Genomic DNA, 17,452 nt, shown 5'->3' on the forward strand with positions numbered 1-17,452 from the left:
AGAGAGAGAGAACACAATAATATTAGATTTCGAACCAATGGAGCCTGGGACCTTGTGTTTGTGTAATGGAGCTGGACTAAGTGCCTCTCATTTTGAACTTCTCTCTCACTCCTCTCCCTCCCATCCTGTGTTTCAGAGCAGTGACAGAGAGCATTAACCAGCTAATCACACTGGCCACACAGCAGGCCCCAGGACAGAAGGAGTGTGACAATGCCCTACGAGAGCTGGAGGTACCATCAACATCAACAGTTTACATCAATAACATTAGCTTTACTGATAACAGCTGCAGTCATAGTGGTGGTAGCAGGAGTGTTAGATGGAGCAGTAAGGGTGTTAGTAAAAGCAGTGTCATCTGTAGCAGCCTTTGTTGTTATGAGAGATTGGATAGTAGCATCATTAAAGTGAGTTATGTTAAATGTATAGATTATGGGAGTGCTCTAGGAGAATATTGAGTTGTAAGTTGTATCTGTAATGGGTTTCTTTGGTTTTAGTTAAATTAGCAGGTTCCGTTCTAGATGTTAAGATGTTTTCCCTCTCCTCTCAGGCGGTGAAAGGAATGCTAGCCAGCCCCAACGAGCCAGTCAGCAACCTCTCCTACTTCCATTGCATCGAGAGCGTCATGGAGAACTCCAAGGTAGGGAGGGCCATGACCCTGAGCGCTGCTGAAAGAGCAAGCATAACCACAACCTCCAGACAGATGGAAACGAGTAGAGATGGAGAGCAGAGAGAGAGCAGAGAGAGAGCGGTGACCTGCCTGGCTGAGGAATGCTACAGCTTATCCCTCCCTTCTGCTCTTTTCCTCTGTTCCCCCTGTTCTTTCAGGTCCTGGGAGAGTCCATGGCTGGCATTTCTCAGAACTGTAAAACCGGGGATGTGCCAGCGTTTGGGGGCTGTGTGGGACTGGCCTCCAAGGCCCTGTGTGGGCTCACTGAGGCTGCAGGACAGGTTAGGACATGCTACGAACCTACCAGACATACTGTGTGTCATACTGTGTGAATATGTGAGCACCCTATGTGTGCTCTGCTTGAGCTAGGGAGTGTTGTGCTAGTGTAGAAAGAGAGTAGTGTGGACTTCTGTTTTTCCACTACTGACCATGTCTGGGTTTTCCCTTACTACATCAATATACCACACATGAGTAGGCTCTGTCCATCTGTGTGTAGACCAGATGCTGTGTTCAGTAAAAAGCTGCTATTTAAGCTGCTAATATTGTAGCCTACCTGTTTTCTGCTACTATGAGAGCCACGTCTGGTTCTACAGTATGTTGATGTCTCTCCTCCTGTCCTCTCTCCTCAGGCCTCCTACCTGGTGGGCGTGTCTGACCCCAACAGTCAGGCAGGGTATCAGGGGTTGGTCGACGCCATCCAATTTGCACGAGCCAATCAGGCGATCCAGATGGCCTGTCAGAACCTGGTGGATCCGGACAGTAGCCCCTCACAGGTCAGTTGGGACATAATAACACAGGTTTGTTTGGTTTTATTTGTTTACTAACTAGTCACCTTGGGTTGATTTGAAGAGTCTATTGAAATGAGATGTTTATGAGCCATCAGCTGTTCCCTTTGTCATGTTTATCTCTTGTGATCTACTTTAGAAAAATCCCGAGCTGCTGATTTGTTTGTTGTCGTCCTTCATCTGACGTGTTATGGTTCATCTGTCTAGACATCCGGGTTGCCTCCCACCACGTACCAATGTTCCCATTTAGGGTGTGGCTTTCTGAGACTGTTATGGTGGGTGTTTTCAGGTGCTGTCGTCTGCCACCATCGTAGCAAAGCACACATCAGCTCTTTGCAACGCCTGTCGCCTGGCCTCCTCCAAGACAGCCAACCCCACAGCCAAGAGACACTTTGTCCAGTCTGCCAAGGAGGTGGCCAACAGCACAGCCAACCTGGTCAAAACTATAAAGGTAAGACTGCAGACTCCAATGAGGTTTTTTGAACTGATAAACTGGCCCATTATGTGTATATTGACCTGGGTTTCTCCATTTCTTTCCCTCTAGGCTCTGGATGGTGATTTCTCTCAGGAGAATAGGAACACGTGTCTGGTGGCCACAGCTCCACTCATAGAGGCTGTTGAGAACCTCACAGCGTTTGCGTCTAATCCAGAGTTCGCCAGCGTCCCTGCTCAGATCAGCAATGAGGCACGACTACACACTTCTGGCCATTTCTAAACATGGTGCTCCGTTCAACTTGTGTGAAAGTTGAAACCTTATTTTGATGTCTGAGAGCAACTGCAATGACATTGTGGGTGTAGAAAACGTTTACGTTAAACAGTTTATTTGTAATGGTTGTCATGGAGATGCTCATCTTTCATTTGTTTGTTTATGTGCAGGGCTCTGCTGCTCAGGAGCCCATCCTCCAATCAGCTCGCTCCATGCTGGACAGCTCCACCCACCTGCTGAAGACTGCACGTTCCCTGGTTATTAACCCCAAAGATCCACCCACCTGGTCGGTCCTGGCTGGCCACTCTCGGACTGTGTCCGACTCCATCAAAGGTCTCATCACGGCCATCAGGTTAGCACAGTGACAGCATTGCACTTCTTACAGGCCTGGACATGGACAGCTGTTATAACTCATTAAGTTATGATAAGCAGTTATAATAACCTTCAGAGGTTGGACAAGACCATAATGTACATCCTTGATCGGCTGATTTGGCTCAAGGCTGTTGATCGGCTTACTCATGGTTTGTTAGAATTCACCATCTCTCCAGATCTCTCTGATCCTGTTGGATGCCTGCTAGCTGACATAAATAAACATGCTCTTTTTATTTATTTCATCCTCTTTCCCTCTCTACCCTCTCTATTTCTCTCTCTCCCCGCCTCTCAGGGACAAGGCTCCAGGCCAGAGGGAGTGTGACTACTCCATAGATAACATCAACAGATGTATCCGGAACATTGAGCAGGCCTCGCTAGCCGCAGTCAGCCAGAACCTGGCCAGAAGGGATGACATCTCACTGGAGGTAATGATCGTTAATGAGACACTACACGCTCTGCTGACCCACAGGCAACCCCCCCCTCTCTCATTCTCTCTCTATCCATCCTCCTCTCCCTTTACCCATCTCTCTCAATCTCTCTGTCCGTTAGTGGGCAACAGATCCTTGATCAGGTCTACTGCTAATTGAGACCAACTGCCATTTGAATAAAGTTAAAAGCAGTTTGGACAGGGAGCGTCAGAATTGCCACAGAACCACAACATGCCTTGCATAATGACCAATGTTGAAATTATTTTGTTCTGATCAATCCCATCAGGCCTTGCAAGAGCAGCTGACGTCCACAGTGCAAGAGATTGGATACCTAATCGACCCAATATCTACAGCCGCCAGAGGGGAAGCTGCCCAACTAGGACACAAGGTAACTAGTTGCAGCATCATCACTGTTACCAATACTAGGTCTATATCACCTGTCAGGTGCAGTCAATAGCTGCGTTCCAGGTTTTTTTTTTTTTATGACGATCTGGAACGTAACAATAATCAGTCTGACACATTAACCTCTGACCCTTGACCCCTTTCCATCCCAGGTGACCCAGCTGGCAGGTTACTATGAGCCTCTGATCATGGCGTCGGTGGGCGTGGCGTCCAAGCTGCAGGACCACCAGCAGCAGATGGCATTCCTGGACCAGACTAAGACCCTGGCAGAGTCCGCCCTGCAGATGATCTACGCAGCCAAGGAGGGAGGAGGAAACCCCAAGGTATGGAGAAATATGGGCGATAGGGCCAAAATATCATGTTACAATATTTTTCTAATTTATGTCAGTATTTGACAGTATGTTGAAGTATCTGAATAATACAAGTTATAAACCTGTTTTATGAGTAGTGCATGCCCCTGGGATGGCAAAAATGAATTATAAGTGTTTTTAATGGAATTTTTACATTATATTTGTTTTATACTCATCTAGGACAAAACTGACAGAGATGTTATCCAACTTTCCATGTATTTAGCACTGTATCAGCATATCGTCATAGACCTTTTGTAAAAATCCATATGGGTATGTGGATCCATACCTTAAAATAGGATACATGGCCCAACCTTACCCCAAGGTGAACCCTCACAGTTTAACAGGACTTTGGGTCTTTGAAAAAACTCTATCTAAAGCCTACCATCATTGCACTTTACAGCAACTTCAATTGATTGGATTTATAAATCACTCAAAGTGCTTTATAACACAAGGGGGAAACTCCACCTCATCTTTATGGATTATGCAATATAACCTATACAGTTGCTATTAACTAATACGTATGTTGTTTGAACAATAACTAATAGATGCACTTTTCTAAGTTTAACTTAGGAAGTGAAGAGACTAGGAGTCTAACATATACAGTTGAAGTTGGAAGTTTACATACACCTTATCCAAATACATTTAAACTCATTTTTTTCACAATTCCTGACATTTAATCCTCGTAAAACTTCCCTGTCTTAGGTCAGTTAGGATCACCACTTTATTTTAAGAATGTGAAATGTCAGAATAATAGTAGAGAATTTATTTAAGCTTTTATTTCTTACATGCACTCAATTAGTATTTGGTAGCATTGACTTTAAATTGTTTAACTTGGGTCAAAGTTTCGGGTAGCCTTCCACAAGCTTCCCACAATAAGTTGAGTGAATTTTGTCCCATTCCTCCTGACAGAGCTGGTGTAACGGAGTCTGGTTTGTAGGCGTCCTTGCTCGCACACGCTTTTTCAGTTCTGTACACCCATTTTCTATGGGATTGAGGTCAGGGCTTTGTGATGGCCACTCCAATACCTTGACTTTGTTGTCCTTAAGCCATTTTGCCACAACTTTGGAAGTATGCTTGGGGTCATTGTCCATTTGGAAGACCCATTTGCGACCAAGCTTTAACTTCCTGACTGATGTCTTGAGATGTTGCTTCAATATATCCACAATTTTCCTCCCTCATGATGCCATATATTTTGTGAAGTGCACCAGTCCCTCCTGCAGCAAAGCATCCCCACAACATGATTCGTGCTTCACGGTTGGGATGGTGTTCTTCAGCTTGCAAGCCACCCCCTTTTTCCTCCAAACATATTGATGGTCATTATGGCCAAGCAGTTCTATTTTTGTTTCATCAGACCAGAGGACATTTCTCCAAAAAGTACAATCTTTGTCCCCATGTGCAGTTGCAAACCGTAGTCTGGCTTTTTTCTGGTGGTTTTGGAGCAGTGGTTTCTTCCTTGCTGAGCTGTCTTTCAGGTTATGTCGATATCGGACTCGTTTTACTGTGGAAATAGATACTTTTGTACCTGTTTCCTCCAGCATCTTCACAAAATCCTTTACTGTTGTTCTGGGATTGATTTGCACTTCATACCAAAGTACATTCATCTCTAGGAGACAAAACGCATCTCCTTCCTGCGTGGTCCCATGGTGTTTATACTTGCGTACTATTGTTTGTACAGATGAACGTGGTATCTTCAGGCGTTTGGAAATTGCTGCCAAGGATGAACCAGACTTGTGGAGGTCTATAATTTTTTTTCTGAGGTCTTGGCTGATTTCTTTAGAGTTTCCCATGATGTCAAGCAAAGATACACTGAGTTTGAAGGTAGGCCTTGAAATACATCCACAGGTACACTTCCAATTGACTCAAATAATGTAAAATAGGCTATCAGAAGCTTCTAAAGCAATGACATATTTTCTGGAATTTTCCATGCTGTTTAAAACCTCTTTGGGATATGTGGGACGCTAGCGTCCCAACTGGCCAACATCCTGTGAAAATGCAGAGCGCCAAATTCAAATAAATTACTATAAAAAATAAACTTTCATGAAATCACACATGCAATACACCAAATTAAAGCTACACTTCTTGTGAATCCAGCCAACGTGTCAGATTTCAAAAAGGCTTTACGGCAAAAGCAAGCGATGCTATTATCTGAGGACAGCACCCCAGCAAACAAACACAGACAATCATATTTCAACCCTCCAGGCGCGACCCGAAACGCATGCCTTTGACGAGCTTCTTCTGTTGGCACTCCAATATGTCCCATAAACATCACAAATGGTCCTTTTGTTCGATTAATTCCGACGATATACATCCAAAATGTCCATTTATTTGGCGCGTTTGATCCAGAAAAACACTGGTTCCAACTCGCGCAACATGACTATAAATTTCTCATAAGTTTACCTGTAAGCTTTGTCCAAACATTTCAAACGACTTTTCTAATACAACTTTGGGGTATTTTTTAACGTAAATGATCGATCAAATTTAAGACGGGATTAACTGTGTTCAATACCGGAGGAAAACAAAGTGGAGCGTGCTTTTCAGGTCACGCGCCTCTATCATTTACATTACATTTAAGTCATTTAGCAGACGCTCTTATCCAGAGCGACTTACAAATTGGAAAGTTCATACATATTCATCCTGGTCCCCCCGTGGGGAATGAACCCACAACCCTGGCGTTGCAAGCGCCATGCTCTACCAACTGAGCCACACGGGACGACTCTATCAAAGAGTCGTCTTCACTCTTCCCTCGTTCTGAACAGTGCTACTTCTTCATTTCTCAAAGGAAAAACCTCAACCAATTTCTAAAGACTGTTGACATCCAGTGGAAGCGATAGGAACTGCAAGAAAGTCCCTTTAGAAATATGGATTCCCAATGAAAACCATTGAAAAGAGAGTGACCTCAAAAAAAAAAAATCTGAATGGTTTGTCCTCTGGGTTTCGCCTGCCAAATAAATTCTGTTATACTCACAGACATGTTTCAAACAGTTTTAGAAACCTCAGAGTGTTTTCTATCCAAATCTACTAATAATATGCATATCTTAGCTTCTGGGCCTGAGTAGCAGGCAGTTTACTTTAGACACCTTTCATCCGGACGTGAAAATGCTGCCCCCTATCCCAAAGAAGTTAAAGGCACAGTCAACTTAGTGTATGTAAACTTCTGACCCACTGGAATTGTGAATTACAGTGAATTATAAGTGAAATAATCTGTCTGTAAACAATTGTTGTTAAAATTACTTGTCATGCACAAAGTCGATGTCCTAACCGACTTGCCAAAACTATAGTTTGTTAACAAGAAATTTGTGGAGTGGTTGAAAAATGAGTTTTAAAGACTCCAACATAAGTGTACGTAAACTTCAGACTTCAACTGTATGTATCTCTGTCTGTATGAAGGCGTCCCATACCCATGATGCCATAGCGGAGGCTGCTCAGCTGATGAGGGAGGCGGTGGATGACATTATGGTGACCCTGAACGAGGCCGCCAGCGAAGGGGGTATGGTGGGCGCCATGGTGTACTCTATCGCTGAGGCCATGGGCAGGGTGAGTGGGGGTGACGGGGGGCAGGATGAGTGTGGTGTGGGGGGCATGGTGGATTCCATTGAGGTCATGGGCAGGCTGAGTGGGGGTGACGGGGGGCAGGATGAGTGTGGTGTGGGGGGCATGGTGGATTCCATTGAGGCCATGGGCAGGCTGAGTGGGGGTGACGGGGGGCAGGCTGAGTGGGGGTGACGGGGGGCAGGCTGAGTGGGGGTGACGGGGGGCAGGATGAGTGTGGTGTGGGGGGAATGGTGGATTCCATTGAGGCCATGGGCAGGGTGAGTGGGGGTGACGGGGGGCAGGCTGAGTGGGGGTGACGGGGGGCAGGATGAGTGTGGTGTGGGGGGAATGGTGGATTCCATTGAGGCCATGGGCAGGCTGAGTGGGGGTGACGGGGGGCAGGCTGAGTGGGGGTGACGGGGGGCAGGATGAGTGTGGTGTGGGGGGAATGGTGGATTCCATTGAGGCCATGGGCAGGCTGAGTGGGGGTGACGGGGGGCAGGATGAGTGGGGGTGACGGGGGGCAGGATGAGTGGGGGTGACGGGGGGCAGGCTGAGTGGGGGTGACGGGGGGCAGGATGAGTGGGAGATGCAGCAACACCGCTCCATGTCAACATGTCGTAAGACTGGCAATGAGAGGGATAGAGAGTGCTTTTGCCATTATGGTTATCAGTTGCATTGTAAAGAATCAATATCTTTGGCTGTGTAGGAAGAAGAGGCCTTGAATGTTGAAACAGCTTGTTGCATCTCTCAAGAAGTAATGACGGGTGTCTAATAAGTGACACTATATTTACAGACTAATAGGCTAATGATGGATTGGAATGAGATAATGTGCATATTCATTATCATATTATGAAGGTGGATACTTTGCCAGGAAGATGTTAGTAATAAAGTATGTTAAAACAGATCAGTATGCCAAGGGAGTTGATAATGTAGGTTGAATACGGTTTGTTTTTTAGTTAGAATAAGGTTTTGTATGTTTGGTTGAAAAGGGTTGATTTTTGATTTTGGCGGGGGTAGAATGGTATTTTTTTGGTTGAGTAAGGGTTTTCTATGTTTGTTTCCTTTCCTCAGCTGGACGAGGGGACTTCTCCTGAACCAGAAGGATCGTTTGTAGACTACCAGACTACCATGGTGAAATACTCCAAGGCCATTGTGGTCACCGCCCAGGAAATGGTAAATTAGATTCAGATGGAAATACCTATTTATTTTTGTTTAACAATTTATCTCAAGAGCGATCAATCAATAATATTGTATTTATAAAGCCCTCTTTACGACAACATTTGTCACAAAGTGCTTTGCGGTAACATAGCCAACATTCTTTGAAAGAATTATCCAAACATCTTGTTTCAGGACTTAACCCATTTTTCTTCCTGTGGACCACAAGTCATCCACTAACTTCCTCCAGCAGACTCTGTGTTGTATAGTTTTCTCTATTCCTTTCAAGGATTCAGGAAGTCTTGTGTTAATGTTGACTGGTCTCTCTGTCCTCTAGATGACCAAGTCTGTGACGTGTCCAGAGGAGCTGGGGGGTCTGGCCTCTCGGGTGACCACAGACTACAGCCAGCTGGCGCTGCAGGGACGTCTGGCCGCGCACACTGCAGAACCCCAGGAGGTATCCAATCACTACAGTCAATCCCATCCATCTATCCACCCACCTCTATTGTCCCAATTTGACTACTACGTCACTCTAATCTGCTTTCTACTCAACAAACCTGGTTCCAGATAACCTGGATTCAAATGTACAACCAGAGATATTCAATTAAATCTTTATTTTGTCACCTTATTAGGTTAGCATTAAGTTATGTCTTGGTTTGATTGGTGTCTTCTATGCTGGTTCTGTCTCCAGATTGGTTTCCAGATCAAGGCTGGTGTCCAGGAGCTGGGTCACGGCTGTATCTTCCTGGTGCAGAAGGCTGGAGCGCTGCAGATCACCCCCTCAGACAGTTACACCAAGAGAGAGCTCATAGAGTGTGCCCGCATCGTCACAGAGAAGGTACTGTACTGTAGGAGAGGTCTTCCATCCCAATAAGGTGTCACATACCTGGTTTACCATACACCTGATGTGGGGTCAATTCCTTTTCAACTCTCATCAATTCAATAAGTCTATTGGAATTTGAGTAATGAAAAGAAAAATCATCTTTAAAAATAAATACGATTTTCGGTTGTTGAATTGAATGTTGATTCATCTCCTGAATTGAAATAGAAATGTAACCTGAGAACTACTACATCATAATATCTTGGCCTGCCTACAGGGTCCCCACTGCAACTTTAAAGTAACGTCTAGTAGTACTTTAGGAACTTGTGTAACACCATTACAGTTGACCTTAAGGCCTCCGGTAGAGCCAGGGTCTAAGTCAATCCTGTTTAGGAATACATGATAAGTATTCCACTGGCACTAAATTAATGCAGTGAAACATGTAAAACAAAGAGCAGTGTAAAGGTACATACGCCAATATTCTGCTTTTATGTATTCTGCTTTTATGCTGTTATCACAGATCATCCTTTTCGGAAGGAATGCTTTTCCAAGGACTTGCTAAAGTCTTTGTGTGAATGTGATAGAATTTGATTGGCTCACTCTCTTTCTCTCTGTCGCTCGCTCTCTTTCTCTCTGTCGCTCGCTCTCTTTCTCTCTGTCGCTCGCTCTCTTTCTCTCTGTCGCTCGCTCTCTTTCTCTCTGTCGCTCGCTCTCTTTCTCTCTGTCGCTCGCTCTCTTTCTCTCTGTCGCTCGCTCTCTTTCTCTCTGTCGCTCGCTCTCTTTCTCTCTGTCGCTCGCTCTCTTTCTCTCTGTCGCTCGCTCTCTTTCTCTCTGTCGCTCGCTCTCTTTCTCTCTGTCGCTCGCTCTCTTTCTCTCTGTCGCTCGCTCTCTTTCTCTCTGTCGCTCGCTCTCTTTCTCTCTGTCGCTCGCTCTCTTTCTCTCTGTCGCTCGCTCTCTTTCTCTCTGTCGCTCGCTCTCTTTCTCTCTGTCGCTCGCTCTCTTTCTCTCTGTCGCTCGCTCTCTTTCTCTCTGTCGCTCGCTCTCTTTCTCTCTGTCGCTCGCTCTCTTTCTCTCTGTCGCTCGCTCTCTCGCTCTCTCTCGCTCTCTCTCTGTTTCTCTCGCACTCTCTCTCTCGCTCTCTCTCGCTCACTCTTTGTTTCTCTCGCTCACTCTTTGTTTCTCTCGCTCACTCTGTTGCTCTCTCTCTCTCTGTTGCTCTCTCTCTCTGTTGCTCTCTCTCTCTGTTGCTCTCTCTCTCTGTTGCTCTCTCTCTCTGTTGCTCTCTCTCTCTGTTGCTCTCTCTCTCTGTTGCTCTCTCTCTCTGTTGCTCTCTCTCTCTGTTGCTCTCTCTCTCTGTTGCTCTCTCTCTCTGTCGCTCTCTCTCTCTGTCGCTCGCTCTCTGTCGCTCGCTCTCTGTCGCTCGCTCTCTGTCGCTCGCTCTCTGTCGCTCGCTCTCTGTCGCTCGCTCTCTGTCGCTCGCTCTCTGTCGCTCGCTCTCTGTCGCTCGCTCTCTGTCGCTCGCTCTCTGTCGCTCGCTCTCTGTCGCTCGCTCTCTGTCGCTCGCTCTCTGTCGCTCGCTCTCTGTCGCTCGCTCTCTGTCGCTCGCTCTCTGTCGCTCGCTCTCTGTCGCTCGCTCTCTGTCGCTCGCTCTCTGTCGCTCGCTCTCTGTCGCTCGCTCTCTGTCGCTCTCTCTCTCTGTCTCTCTCTCTCTCTGTTTCTCTCGCTCTCTCTGTTTCTGTCTCTCTCGCTCTCTCTGTTTCTCTCTCGCTCTCTCTCTCTCTGTTTCTCTCTCGCTCTCTCTCTCTCTGTTTCTCTCTCGCTCTCTCTCTCTCTGTTTCTCTCTCGCTCTCTCTCTCTCTGTTTCTCTCTCTCTCTCTCTCTCTCTGTTTCTCTCGCTCTCTCGCTCTCTCTCTGTCGCTCTCTTTCGCTCTCGCTCTCTCGCTCTCTCTCTGTTGCTCTCTTTCGCTCTCGCTCTCTCGCTCTCTCTCTGTCGCTCTCTTTCGCTCTCGCTCTCTCGCTCTCTCTCTGTCGCTCTCTTTCGCTCTCGCTCTCTCTCTCTCTCTGACGCTCTCTCTCTCTCTCTGTGACGCTCGCTCTCTCTCTGTGACGCTCTCTCTCTCTGTGACGCGCTCTCTCTCTCTGTCGCTCTCTCTTTCTCTCTCTGTCGCTCTCTCTTTCTGTCGCTCTAACTCGCTCTCGCTCTGTCAGGCACTTGCTCTGTCTGGCGCTTGCTCTCTGATTTGACAAATATTCTCTCAGCTGAGTAGGTAGCAGAGGAAATAAGTGTGCCATGTAGCTGTCGTTTTGACTGGACGGGTTCTCTAGTTCCTATGGTCTGCATCTGATATGGATAGACATTAGACCAACACATCAATACATCTGAGAGCACTGCAGTGAAAGAAAACAAATGGAGGCAAGAGCACAACCATAAAACACTGCAAAAACCACCACCACCTCCTACAACACGAGTCCTGTAGCAATCCCACACCAACAAGAGAAACACACCGACAGCCACACCAACTGCCTTTCTCTGATCTAGCCCCAGTGTCAATGGAGGCTGTGATCTGTGATTGTTTGTTTGTGGCTCCTACAGGATTCCTCAGTGTGTGTTGTCTCTGCGTGTGTCTTTCTGGATGTATCAAACTGAGCAGTTTGACTGTGTCTGTCTCCCTAGGTGTCGATGGTGCTGTCGGCCCTACAGGCTGGTAATAAGGGCACTCAGGCCTGCATCACAGCTGCCAGTGCTGTCTCTGGCATCATCGCTGACCTGGACACCACCATCATGTTCGCCTCCGCTGGCACACTCAACGCAGAGAATGACGAGTCCTTCGCTGACCACAGGTCTGTGTGTCCCTACAAGAATACTAATGAAACAAAACCTTGAATAACTGGGGATATTTTGTTTGTCCCCACGAGGTCAAATGCTATTTCTAGGGGGTTTAGAGTTGAGGTTAGAATTTGTGTTAGGGTTAGAATTACATTAAAGGTTAGGAGCTAGGGTTAGTGCTCGGGTTAGTTTTAGTGTTAAGGTTAGGTTTTTGGCTTCGGGTAAGACGAACCATCAAACAGGCAAAGCTTCAATACAGAACTAAGATTGATTACCAGGACTTGTACTCAGAGCATGTGGGGACCAGCTGGCAAGTGTCTTCATTGACATGTTCAACCTCTCCCTGACCGAGGCTGTAATACCTACATGTTTCAAACAGACCACCACAGTCCCTGTGCCCAAGATAGCGAAGGTAACCTGCCTAAATTATTACCGCCCCGTAGCACTCCCGTTGGTAGCCATGAAGTGCTTTGAATGGTCATAGCTCACATCAACACCATCATGCCAGAAACCCTAGACCCACTCCAATTACCATACTGCCCCAACAGATCCACAGATGATGCAATCTCTATTGCACTCAACACTGCCCTTTCCCACCTGGACAAAAGGAACACCTATGTGAGAATGCTATTCATTGACAACAGCTCAGCGTTCAACACCATAGTGCCCACAAAGCTCATCACTAAGCTAAGGACTCTGGGACTAAACACCTCCCTCTGCAACTGGATCCTGGACTTTCTGACGATGACCCTCAGGGGTGCGTCCTCCTATACTCCCTGTTCACCCACGACTGCATGGCCAAGCATGACTCCAACACCATCATTACGTTTGCTGATGACACAACAGTGGTTGGCCTGATCACCAACAACAATGAGACAGCCTATAGGGAAGAGGTTAGAGACCTGGCAGTGTGGTGTCAGGACAACAGCCTCTCAATGTGATCAAGACAAAGGAGCTGACCGTGGACTACAGGAAAAGGAGGGCCGAACAGGCCCCCATTAACATCGACGGGGCTGTAGTGGAGCGGGTCGAGAGTTTCAAGTTCCTTGGTGTCCACATCACCAACAAACTATCATGGTCCAAACACACCAAGACAGTTGTGAAGAGGGCACGACAACACCTTTTCCCCCTCAGGAGACTGACAATATTTGGCACGGGTCCCCAGATCCTCAAATTTCTACAGCTGCATCCTGACCGGTTGCATCACCGTATGGCAACTGCTCGGCATCTGACCGGAAGGCGCTACAGAGGGTAGTTCGTACGGCCCAGTACATCTCTGTGGCCAAGCTTCCTGACATCAGAAACTATATACTAGGCGGTGTCCGAGGAAGACCCAAAGAATTGTCAGACTCCAGGCAACCAAGTCATGAACTGTTCTCTCTGCTACCGCACGGCAAGCTACCGAGACAGCTGGAATCAGGCCTTAGGCCAGGGGTGTCAAACTCATGCCACGGAGTCTGAGTGTCTGCTGGTTTTTGTTTTTTTCCTTTCAATTAAGACCTAGACAACCAGATGAGGGGAGTTCCTTACTAATCAGTAACCTTAATCAAGTACAAGGGTGGAGGGAAAACCCGCAGACACTTGGCCCTTCTTGGAATGAGTTTGACACGTGCCTTAGGCCAACCTCCGCCCCTGCACTCAGTGACAGGAAGACATATAGCCTAGTGATCAGGCAGGAGGAAGTGTCTGGACTGGAGTCACACTATAAATCATTCAGACTGGGAGGAGAGGAAGTCGCTCAGTACTTCAGACCAAACACTTCAGACGTACTGTACCTTACCTGACCCCTGCCTCTGCAGATGCTCTGACAAAGATCAACCTTTGATATGGAAATCTGTGAAGGTTGAATGATGTCATCTTTTTAACACTAGAACCGCTTGGCATCTATGGACCCCCCTTCAAGCTAATAAGCAGTCCTTTTGACTGCAACATTCTAACAGTGTAAATCATATATTTCATGTTATAGCAAAAATTATCATTTGGTTGTGTTTATGAAGGCCTTATGATAATCCGATTTGTATTTTATTTCAAATTACACAATAGCATTTTCCTTTACTGTGATGCTCAAACACAAAAATTCTAGTTTTTAATACATTTTATTTATGAAGTGCTTTGTTACATCTATGAAACAGAAAGCATATGCTTAGGAGCATGGTAACAGCTTCTTTTTAGAAAGACTAAAGAAAATACACCAACCACCAAGAAGTAGGGTCAAAAGACGCACGGTCAAATGACAACATCAGTAGCCTGAACATCATTAGAAGTAGGGTCAAAAGACACGGTCAAATGACAACATCAGTAGCCTGAACATCATTAGAAGTAGGGTCAAAAGACACGGTCAAATGACAACATCAGTAGCCTGAACATCATTAGAAGTAGGGTCAAAAGACACGGTCAAATGACAACATCAGTAGCCTGAACATCATTAGAAGTAGGGTCAAAAGACGCACGGTCAAATGACAACATCAGTAGCCTGAACATCATTAGAAGTAGGGTCAAAAGACACGGTCAAATGACAACATCAGTAGCCTGAACATCATTAGAAGTAGGGTCAAAAGACACGGTCAAATGACAACATCAGTAGCCTGAACATCATTAGAAGTAGGGTCAAAAGACACGGTCAAATGACAACATTAGTAGCCTGAACATCATTAGAAGTAGGGTCAAAAGACACGGTCAAATGACAACATCAGTAGCCTGAACATCATTAGAAGTAGGGTCAAAAGACACGGTCAAATGACAACATCAGTAGCCTGAACATCATTAGAAGTAGGGTCAAAAGACACGGTCAAATGACAACATCAGTAGCCTGAACATCATTAGAAGTAGGGTCAAAAGACACGGTCAAATGACAACATCAGTAGCCTGAACATCATTAGAAGTAGGGTCAAAAGACACGGTCAAATGACAACATCAGTAGCCTGAACATCATTAGAAGTAGGGTCAAATGACACACGGTCAAATGATAACATCAGTAGCCTGAACATCATTTTAGGCACCAAGTGGTCTTGATAAATAGTGAATCTTGGCACAACAGCAATAATGACATTACAATTCATATGTGTTAATATGACTGTAGTCAAAAATAGACAATTATTGTCAGCTCGTACTTCATCAGTTGGATTTAATTTAGCTATTATCCCTTGTCCTAACAGTTGACACAATTTTCTTAACTTTCACTTGCTTGACACACTTGGACATACCTTTGTTTGGTTGTAGTGTGTAATAGTATCCGGTTTTCTCTTGCTTGCGTCCCGTTGTCTTGTCATTCTTCAGCACTGTTGTTGAGTACAATGGCTGTGCAGGTGCCTTATTTTGTGCAGAGGGAGGATGCTCCTGTCTCACTTTGTTCATGGTGCCTGCCATACTTGTTTTCTTTTCAAGCAACTTGTTCGCCAATGACAGTGAAGTGAAGAAGTTGTCCGTGGTGACAGTTCTCCCCTTGCTAATGTAAGGTTCCACAAGTCTCATTACCACATTCTCTGAAACTTGTGCCTGCTGCGAGATGTGGATATTTTCCCAGAGATTGAAAGCCGTTGAACATTTACGCTCTCGCTGTGTAGCGTCCTCCAAGTAGTCCAGAGTAGTCTCATAAGACTGGTTGGATTTGTTTTGCTGATATAGGGAACATACCATTTTGAGATAACGATGATTAGAATGGATCAATACAATAGAATGGCCCTCCCTGTTCTTCATTCACAGTTGGTGATTCCACATCATACTTTACTTCATTTATTTCATCTGTTGTGTGTGTGAAATGAGTTTAGGTTCAGTTTCAACTTGGGACTCCACTTTCAACTGTCAGGAGAAGGAGCAGAGCAGGCCCTACTGTTGGGAGGAGGAGCAGAGCAAGCCCTACTGTTGGGAAGAGGAGGAGCAGAGCAGGCTCTACTGTTGGGAAGAGGAGGAGCAGAGCAGGCCCTACTGTTGGGAAGAGGAGGAGCAGAGCAGGCCCTACTGTTGGGAAGAGGAGGAGCAGAGCAGGCCCTACTGTTGGGAGGAGCAGAGCAGGCCCTACTGTTGGGAGGAGCAGAGCGGGCCCTACTGTTGGGAGGAGCAGAGCGGGCCCTACTGTTGGGAGGAGCAGAGCGGGCCCTACTGTTGGGAGGAGCAGAGCGGGCCCTACTGTTGGGAGGAGCAGAGCGGGCCCTACTGTTGGGAGGAGCAGAGCGGGCCCTACTGTTGGGAGGAGCAGAGCGGGCCCTACTGTTGGGAGGAGCAGAGCGGGCCCTACTGTTGGGAGGAGCAGAGCGGGCCCTACTGTTGGGAGGAGCAGAGCGGGCCCTACTGTCGGGAGGAGCAGAGCGGGCCCTACTGTCGGGAGGAGCAGAGCGGGCCCTACTGTCGGGAGGAGCAGAGCGGGCCCTACTGTCGGGAGGAGCAGAGCGGGCCCTACTGTCGGGAGGAGCAGAGCGGGCCCTACTGTCGGGAGGAGCAGAGCGGGCCCTACTGTCGGGAGGAGCAGAGCGGGCCCTACTGTCGGGAGGAGCAGAGCGGGCCCTACTGTCGGGAGGAGCAGAGCGGGCCCTACTGTCGGGAGGAGCAGAGCGGGCCCTACTGTCGGGAGGAGCAGAGCGGGCCCTACTGTCGGGAGGAGCAGAGCGGGCCCTACTGTCGGGAGGAGCAGAGCGGGCCCTACTGTCGGGAGGAGCAGAGCGGGCCCTACTGTCGGGAGGAGCAGAGCGGGCCCTACTGTCGGGAGGAGCAGAGCGGGCCCTACTGTCGGGAGGAGCAGAGCGGGCCCTACTGTCGGGAGGAGCAGAGCGGGCCCTACTGTCGGGAGGAGCAGAGCGGGCCCTACTGTCGGGAGGAGCAGAGCGGGCCCTACTGTCGGGAGGAGCAGAGCGGGCCCTACTGTCGGGAGGAGCAGAGCGGGCCCTACTGTCGGGAGGAGCAGAGCGGGCCCTACTGTCGGGAGGAGCAGAGCGGGCCCTACTGTCGGGAGGAGCAGAGCGGGCCCTACTGTCGGGAGGAGCAGAGCGGGCCCTACTGTCGGGAGGAGCAGAGCGGGCCCTACTGTCGGGAGGAGCAGAGCGGGCCCTACTGTCGGGAGGAGCAGAGCGGGCCCTACTGTCGGGAGGAGCAGAGCGGGCCCTACTGTCGGGAGGAGCAGAGCGGGCCCTACTGTCGGGAGGAGCAGAGCGGGCCCTACTGTCGGGAGGAGCAGAGCGGGCCCTACTGTCGGGAGGAGCAGAGCGGGCCCTACTGTCGGGAGGAGCAGAGCGGGCCCTACTGTCGGGAGGAGCAGAGCGGGCCCTACTGTCGGGAGGAGCAGAGCGGGCCCTACTGTCGGGAGGAGCAGAGCGGGCCCTACTGTCGGGAGGAGCAGAGCGGGCCCTACTGTCGGGAGGAGCAGAGCGGGCCCTACTGTCGGGAGGAGCAGAGCGGGCCCTACTGTCGGGAGGAGCA

At 47.9% G+C, this 17,452-nt stretch overlaps 1 protein-coding gene across 1 annotated transcript in view; it reads left to right on the top strand.

Moving 5' to 3' along the window:
- LOC129854484 (talin-2-like) overlaps positions 1-17,452 on the top strand; it is a 126,551-nt gene that overhangs the window by 97,527 nt on the left and 11,572 nt on the right. The window contains exons 32-46 of the mRNA XM_055921567.1: positions 137-230; positions 545-634; positions 823-945; positions 1,294-1,437; positions 1,739-1,900; positions 1,994-2,134; positions 2,326-2,507; positions 2,820-2,952; positions 3,242-3,343; positions 3,510-3,680; positions 7,095-7,241; positions 8,313-8,414; positions 8,734-8,853; positions 9,088-9,234; positions 11,891-12,057. Coding sequence (XP_055777542.1) covers positions 137-230; positions 545-634; positions 823-945; positions 1,294-1,437; positions 1,739-1,900; positions 1,994-2,134; positions 2,326-2,507; positions 2,820-2,952; positions 3,242-3,343; positions 3,510-3,680; positions 7,095-7,241; positions 8,313-8,414; positions 8,734-8,853; positions 9,088-9,234; positions 11,891-12,057 — 2,025 coding nt within the window. The remainder of the gene's footprint in view (positions 1-136; positions 231-544; positions 635-822; positions 946-1,293; positions 1,438-1,738; positions 1,901-1,993; positions 2,135-2,325; positions 2,508-2,819; positions 2,953-3,241; positions 3,344-3,509; positions 3,681-7,094; positions 7,242-8,312; positions 8,415-8,733; positions 8,854-9,087; positions 9,235-11,890; positions 12,058-17,452) is intronic.

The sequence above is a fragment of the Salvelinus fontinalis genome, chromosome 4 (assembly GCF_029448725.1).
Source record: "Salvelinus fontinalis isolate EN_2023a chromosome 4, ASM2944872v1, whole genome shotgun sequence".
NCBI lineage: Eukaryota > Metazoa > Chordata > Actinopteri > Salmoniformes > Salmonidae > Salvelinus > Salvelinus fontinalis.